The sequence below is a fragment of the Colletotrichum gloeosporioides genome (genome assembly GCF_011800055.1).
Source record: "Colletotrichum gloeosporioides strain Lc1 chromosome Unknown consensus_39, whole genome shotgun sequence".
Taxonomy (NCBI): Eukaryota; Fungi; Ascomycota; class Sordariomycetes; order Glomerellales; family Glomerellaceae; genus Colletotrichum; species Colletotrichum gloeosporioides.
This window is the reverse complement of record NW_025544684.1, coordinates 332,388-340,611: the sequence shown is the minus strand read 5'-3', so window position 1 is coordinate 340,611 and position 8,224 is coordinate 332,388. Positions and strand designations below refer to the sequence as shown.

General features: G+C 52.4%; 1 protein-coding gene across 1 annotated transcript; it reads right to left on the bottom strand.

Annotated features, from left to right (window-relative positions):
• Positions 1 to 4,535: 4,535 nt before the first annotated feature.
• On the bottom strand, positions 4,536 to 7,751 carry GCG54_00015411 (uncharacterized protein; the record flags this gene model as incomplete). The annotated part of the gene is made up of 1 exon (XM_045415196.1): positions 4,536 to 7,751. The coding sequence occupies one exon, from the start codon at positions 7,749 to 7,751 to the stop codon at positions 4,536 to 4,538; it is 3,216 nt and encodes a 1,071-aa protein (XP_045265010.1).
• Between the last annotated feature and the right edge of the window lie 473 nt (positions 7,752 to 8,224).

The window sequence follows — 8,224 nt, the reverse complement described above, 5'->3', positions numbered from 1 at the left end:
ATCTGGTCTCGCAGTGGTTGTCTTTACTCACGAAAGACTTCAGACACCGCAGCTGCCAAGGCCACATAGCTTGCCCACATCCTTCAGCCGATAGTCTTGATGGTCTCAATTAGGAAACCTGCGGGGGAGGGGCGTGGTAAGCTCAGCTTCAGCTTCAACGGCATTGGAGCATGGAGGAAGTTGCCTCTGACTCGCCGAAGGTAGCACATGTCGGTGAGGTTCCTGCCTTTCTCAGCTGATTCTGTCATTCGTTATTATACGACATTTGTACCATCAAACGGTGCCATCTACCATGTGAAATCTGCTGTGGTTGCTTGGCAATTCCGAAGAAGCCTTGGTCGGGGCATTCCAAATTCTGGTAGCGTTTTTCTGCTTTAATCATTGAACTTTGATCAGACCACCAATAAGGCAGTCTGATACGTTTGGGAGTTAAACACGATCGACGATATCAACCAAGGTCCAACCCTTCTATTTAGACTTCGCAACCAGCCAGTAAAACAGATTTATGGCCCCGAGGCTACCATGACTGCATAGATCAACCTTTCAAGAGATGCTGGGAAGGGCACAATATGCATGGATCAAGTATTCGACCGCTTTCCTCCCAGCCGTCTCCCGATCTGCCTGCTCCGTGATACAACTGTGTTTCCAGCAGTCTCCTGGCGTGCAACGGGATCTTCAACAATTCCCGACACGGCTACTATGCTACGGGCTGGAGCAAAGTCTGCTTCAGTCTGTCAATAAGCAAGCTGACTTTGACCACGATTTAGATCGACGCCATTTACTACTATAACACCACCACTAGGGGCCCGTAACATGGTGCCATTCTTATCTTCCAATTCAGATGATTGACATAGCCACGAGCGAGCTTCATATCAAGCCAAAGTTCAGACTGCAGGCTCCTGCTGCAGGTTTGGCATGTGACTATGCTTCAACTACATCTTACTCCTCAGCTTCCGCGCCTCCTGTGTCTCACCTGACCCGTCTGTTCGTCGTATTGAATAACTACCGGTGTCCATGACTAGCACGTGGATCCTTTCAATCCAAAAAGTGAGTAACACATGTAGAATTGACAGCCATCCAACCTCGGTAAAGTTGACATAGTGCGTGATTTCCACCCTTCTCTAGACCGTCTGTCCTCATCCAACATGTGGACCAACGACGGACTCCTGGTAAATGCGCATAATCTTTTACATGTTCTGAAATATACACGATTCGTACTCCCAGGTAGGCTCTTGGGGAAGAGGGTCTTCCCGTTCCGCTCGTAGTTGAAATTTCGGGGCCTCTACTTCAGAGTCAGCCTCCTTAGAGTCGTGCAGTAGCGGATCATGTCGCGCAACGCGTCCTCATTGGTAGTATCGCATTGCAAGCTTTCGTGTCTACCACCTTGGTAAGTGTCTCAGCATTGGCGCACTGCAGTCTGCATCGAACTGTAGCTCGCAGAGCCTTTGTTTCTGGATCTACGGTGCCTCTGCTTCAGGGTGTCCCATCTAGAGGACTCGTAAATTGATCATACCATACTTGTCAGCACGGTGTTGGTCGGCGTGATACACCTACCAGTAATGGTTGTCGCTGTGATGGCCACTGCTATAATTGGCAGGACGGCCGCAATGTGGATCGGGGGGCGTGATAGTTCTTTCGCCTCGGAGTGCAGCTACAGCTGCAGCCCCAATCGCGACATCAACAGCATCGTGTGGAGGACTGTGTACATGCTCTTCGGGCCGTAGACTTAGACAAGAGCTGGGTGTCTGTGCTGTGGCGTTGGAGGCTCGGATGATTGTGGTAATCGGTACCCAGCGGAGAACCGTGGCCATCGTTATCGCATTCGAGAGTGCGTGGGGTCCGGAACAGTGGAGCTGCGCCGGCGTCTGCGTACGTCTTTTCTCGCCGTGTCTCGTGATTTGGCGGGTTGAGTCTGTTATGGAGTCAGAAACAAGGTAGAGATGATGTCACGCAATGAGTAATGGCAGAGGGTCGTTCGAATCGGGACGATGCTCACTGAAACTCCAGGGAACGTTGGGGCGTAGAGGAGAATGGAAGAGAGAGGGAAAGTTCGAAGGACGCTCAGCGGGACGGGTGGCTTCATTTTCACTGGCAAAGTCAGGAACGTTCTTCAATTGGAGAGAAGGCGCAAGAGTCGGGGCTGAGACCGAAACATGAGGCAGGGCGGGGATGCGAGTCGTGAATTTTCCCGATCCCGACTTGCAACCCTATCCAGCCCTCAAAGCGATCCCAATCTGTTGAGAGGGAAAAGTACGCACTCCTGAGCGGTTTGCCTCCCCCTGCAGGTGAGTAGACGAGTCACAAGGTGTTAGGAACACTCCAGGAACAGCTCAGAATAACAACAGCTAGGCGGGCAGATGGCGAATTGGACAAGACTCCTGGCATCAGTGACCAGCGGGGTAGCATTGCCTAATAATCTTCTGCGGTTCCAACCGAATTGTCGCATAACCTTGCTGAGAAACGGGGAGACCTCCACTGGCCCTCGATCCGGCGTTGTGGCCGCACGTCCTTCTGCCGCTCGATGTGTGGCCGCAGCTCCGAAGTCCGTGACCGTTGCGGAGCAAGCTCCGTCCACTTGAAATACCGAAGCCGAATGCAACAGTGAAGTTGCATCATACAGTGTTCCGACTTGACCCGAGGCCCGAAAGCCCCATCTCGATGAACCACGCCACTTGGCGCTAGCGCGCCGAATCAAACCACTTCACACGTCCGCCGTACGAAAGCATAAATAGAAACCTAGGAGGGAAAAAGGACAGCTTAGCCAATCGCATTACTTCGGCCAGGCGAAAGTTCTCACACAACAGCTGACTAAGGGAGTTTCTCTTGCAGGCACTCGATCCGTCGTATAAAGGGCCACAAGCATCACGCAGCGGTCATGCTTACGTATTCCGCAGCATCACGTTGGGATCAAATCTAGCCTGTAAACTATTAAGTCCTATAGGAAAGGGGGTGGTTAGTTGACTTTAAGAGGTTCCTATAATAATGCACCGTTGCTGCTTCAGCAACCTGTTGTAGTGTCTTTAGCAGGTAATATCACGAGGCACCTGAGGTCGAAAAGTGAACAGGTAGTCGAGAAGCTACCTTAGTAGGCCGAGAAATCAGCAGGTGAGGACAGCGCCGGAATCGGGAGCGATGAGCCCTGTATCCGTACGTATCCCGCCGCACGGATCACATGCACCACAACCACAGCACCCTGAGTTTTCGCACCGGACGTCAATTGACGCCGTCGACTTCATCTCTCACAAAAACTCCATCCACGGAAACCGGGGCGGCTGAACAGTTAATCATCCAGACGACAGAGAATTGCACTCCGAGCACATCTCTTATAAGCCCTCCCCGACCTGTACGAACTCCACTACGCGGAGCGTCCGCTGTCGCCGCACCATGACGCCGTTCTGACTGAAGCGGCCGCCAAATAGCGAGCCCAATTAAGCGAGCCTGCCATGAATTATCTGCTGAAATCATCTGATATTCAATTTAAACCGAAAGCCGACACGAAATTGCAGCCCGCAGTATTCAGTAGGCTTCGTTCTCCGTCCTGCATGTTGTCTCTACCTCCGGCCAGCGGGAACGGATACCGGCCCCACTTTGGCCTTGGGAAGCACTGTGACGGTGACGATGGTACTGATGCGGGTCATGCATTCCCCCGAAGAAGTTCGTCTTCTCCTACCACCGCAGCTCCTTTGGCATTTCCTTTCTTCGAGATACACTGCCCATTCGGTCGCTACGCCCGGCGGTAAAGAGCAAAAGCGACATCAGAACATCACGCGCACCAACTCCCAGCCGTCTACTTTGAAATGTCTACATCTTCTGACAAAGGTGAACAGCCACTTCAATTCGCATGCCCTGTGCAAGACGGAGCTCGGCCCCAGGACTGAAGCCCAGAAGCCGGCCCGAATCGCCTGTACGTAAGGAATCGGCCACACTACTTCGTACCCAAGCACGCTCAGCGCTCGTAGCTAGATTTATCAAGCCATTTCACGCACCTTGCAACTAAAGGCAGGCTTCTCGCAATGAGGCCGCTGCATTACCGTGGCCTTTTCCACCAAGCTCCATCAATCATCTCCATCATAGGCAGCCCAAGCGTCCCACGCCCTGCCGCCCACAACAACATCAGACTGCCCCAACAACACAAAGCACGGAATTGAGCAACTCAGACGATGTCTTCCGGTTTTTATTGTGGGTTTAATCACAAGCGAAGCTGAGCGCACCACCACGGGATGCTTCGCAGAGCGCCCTATTTTCTGTCAAATGGGACTTGATGTTCTGTCTTGGCCGCAGGTTGCCAGTTGTGGTAGGTAGAAATACGTGATTGGGCTGGGTTGTCTGTGTAAATTTCGACATGATAAAGAATACTCCTTGAAATACAAGACTTGAGGTCCTTCATCTTGCCTTTGTTAGCATCTTAGCGTTGGCCACCGTGAACATATGAGAATCGACACATCTAATGCAACTTTCCATTCCAGCTGTTCGTATTCTAATTCTGGAACTGGGCCAAATAGCGAGCTGGAAATCCTCTGAACGCTGAAACCAAATCACACCAGAGTGATTTCAATAGTTTCTAGTCGCTCAAGCCACGGAACCACACCCCGCAGCTCCTGCCATTGATGCAGTACATCGTCAAACTGGTACAATGCCGCCGCAGGATCCTGTGGCTGGTTTTTCCCGTGTGCCATTGTTTCAGAGATAAACGTTTTGGCTTCCTGCAATCGTTTCCAGGCATCTCTTGTATCGACGGCGGTAGTCATTGGTGCGAGGCCCGAGGAGGGGTTGTCGTGAATTTGCACGATGACGACAGAAAGGTGTAGATCTTCTCGGTGACGGTCTTCTTCCTCACTGCTGTCTCCTCGACTATCGCTGTCCTCTTCCTCCTTGTTATTGTCGGCTTCCTCTTCGCCGTCTTCGTCCTCATCGTCGCCTTGGTCGCTATGTTCATTGCCCTTATGCTTTCCCTCAGTTTCTTCTCGCCCGCCGTCTTGATCATCGCACACTTTGTTCCCAAAGCTGTCGTTCAGAGAGCCGTAATTCTCGCCTTGCGACTCGCCGTCTATACCCCTACCTCTATTGCCTTGTCCACAGGTGCCAAGTTGTTCCAGATTAGAGCTCCCCTCCTGCGTCTCTTTCCCCTCATCTTGTTGCTCTTTAAACTCCCGAATGATGCTCCAACGTTTCCTCTGAATATACTGCACCAGGCAAGTCCAGATCTCTCCATCGGCATAGTCTGTGTCGGTGCTGCTTGCGGAATCACGACGCCCACTTGCTGATGCTTCAACCTCATCGCCAGCGACGTCTGTCTCTTCGGCTTCAGCAGCTCCAACATCTTCTTGTCCATGGAACCAAGTCTCTGGCTGAGGCTTTCCGGCGAATGCCGTAGGATTCTCCTCAAACATATCCCGTGACGAGCCCGCCTCGCGGACTGTCGAGTTCTCGGCCACGCGATAGCGCATCTTGAAGCTGTACGTATCGCTAATGTCTTCAAGTGTGCCGATTCTCCTATAGACATTTTCGTCTACGTGGCCATGGCCAGAATTCCCTGTCACCATCTCTAGCAGGATACACGAGAGTCGCCGCCGGCAATTGCACAGGAACTGCGCCCACTCGTTCAAAGTGGTGAAAAGGGCGAAGCACTCCCACTCTTGGTACGGCAGAGTCACCATGCTGTCTGTCGTGAGTCGAAAGACTAGTCCCTCGTGCTTGTCCCAATCTGGACCAATGACACGCAGCCGATCACGGCCGTCCGAATCTTTTTCGACGACGCTGAGGATGATTCCGTGGTTCGGGGGGCCGACGAAATGGAAATGCAGTCGGCGCAGGAAACCACGCACGCGCAACGATGACCCGCTAACTAGTTGGCCGTAAGGATTGTCGCTGGACGGATCCACCTTGGTATCGATGGCAACAATCTCGGCTACGATTCGTTTCCGTTGCACATGACCCGGATAATAGAGCTTTACCGGACTCGCAGCACTCAGCCATGACCAAGACGGTGCGATATACCCGTCGTACTCTGGCTTATCGCCTGGGACGAACCAAGTCAGGGCCTCGACGAGTGTAGATCTCCAGAGCCCGGCAACGTACTCATCATCCGGCATCAACGCTTGAAACTCTTTGGCCAAGCTTGAAAGTATCACAGGTAAGTCCGAGGCGTAGGTAACAGACTTGTTCGACAGATCCTGGCAAGTCGAGTTCCACAGCTGATGGATTTTATCCAGCCGGTCTTCCGCGCTTGGATGTTGCAAGCCGGGTGTGAATACTGCCAGGTTCGCGAACTGGATTTGGAACTTGATCTCTCCCTTGAAGACGTTCTCAAATGGCGAGCCACCTGGCATCGTCTCGCTGGCGAAGCAGGCCTTACCCTGCCCACAACACTCCCACACTAATTCCTTTTTTGTGAAGTGTAGGATGCGTCTTGCTAGCTGTCTCTCGCGGTGAATCCATGCCCGCGAAAGCGAAGGTGCAGAGCTCATCCAGAAAAAGGCGTCTTCTGTCGTCACAATCCACGCTCGTTCGGACTTCGGGCTTGCGAATTCAAGAGGGATGGTGTCGATCTTGTTCCTTTTCGAGAAGCAACCTGCCTGGCTGTCTCTTCCCCAGTCCGCCGAGATGTTCACCTCAGCGTTCATGTATACCCGATCCATAGCCGAGGCCTCCTTTTGCCAATCTGATGCTGAGTTCTGCATGATGCACATGCAATCGATCCAGAGCCAATCGAGCCCCAACCACGAGGCAATCTTAAAAGCGTCCTGGAAGGTCTTGGGCAATATGTCCCATGCTGTCCCGTCGACCCGACGGGTATCCACATTCTGAGTCAAGAGGACAATGTGCTCATTCGCACCCGCCGCACCCCAACAATGGCTGACTGTTGCGTATCGTGGATTTGTGCCGAAGGCTTCCGGCGTCAAATCGGGACACACTAGCAGTGCCTGGCCTCTCTCCAGGGCACTTCGCACGTCAAGAAGCCGGGTGGGGAGATAGGTCCCCTCCTTTCTGTTGCAGATGCCATGCTGCCCATTGGTGTTGTGCGTGCACCTCGCAAACCACGACTGGGCTAAGGATCTGGTCTTGGCAGACTCAGTAGTATCTTCGTTAACAAAGTCATCCCCACCTCCGCGTACTCCGCGTGAACCAAGAAGTGTTTTCTGATCTGTGTCTTTGCCAAAGTGTATGCCGTAGTGTGCCTTGGGCCACAGACCAATGCGAAGAACATGTTGGTAGTTGTAAGAAGGCTTCCTGGGAACCGAGGAGTCGTATATGACCATCCACATCTTTGTCTCCCGACTCAAGCCACCGTCGATAGTCCAGCAGCATTCAACTTTGTAGGATGAAGGGCTATTGGGGTCCAGATTCGGGTACATTGTCTTGATCTTGCTCCAAATCTTGCGGCAGATGAAACAATTCGCCAGGTTAGCGAACATGAAGAGGGATAAAATCGACTCGGAATGCAGCACATTATTCTTCATGCTGATGCGTTCGTCTCCAGAGACCTCGTTATACTTGCAGAAGTAATTGAAAGTATGCTTGCAAGCGACACAGAGGTGGTGTGAACTGCGCAGCTCCATGCTGTCGTATGCATCTTCACTGTCATCTCCGTGTGGCGTGCCGCTATCTTCGGAATCTCCCCAATGATACTCTACTGGCAGAGGACCGCTGGGCAGAATGGTAGCCGGGCTCTCTGGTACATACAGCAAAGGCTCACCCCAGCCCCGGGCTTGATTAGTCGAGTTGTCGTGAAGCATGACAATTCGGGGCATCGGGATATTTTCCTGTCGCTCCTGTTCCCACTGGTTCATTGAATGGACAGTCTGTTCTTGCTGTCGGCCCAACCGTTCGGCAGCTTGGCCTGGAAGCACTGGTGGCTGTGGATGCAACCATTGAGACATTTTCTTTCATGTCGTAGAAACCGTTCGTAGCAAATGATTGAGATGTTGAGGGGAAACATTGCATCCGAGCATCAACAGAGTCCCCTCTCTTTTCAAGATCTTACTTTCTGACTAAGCTGTGGCAGCCTGCAGTTAGCCGATACCGTATTCACTTGCCAAGGTTGGGCCCCATGTCCCTTGTCCACTGGTGTTAGAATAGGTCTAGTTCTTACTAAGAGTACACTTCCCCGCGACTGACCAACCAGACCCTTGTTGCTGTCTCACAGTTGGAGCCTAGGTTGACTGACACCTTCTGCCTAGCAATCCTTGCTCGCGATATGCTTCGCCTCTCCAGGGCAAATGAT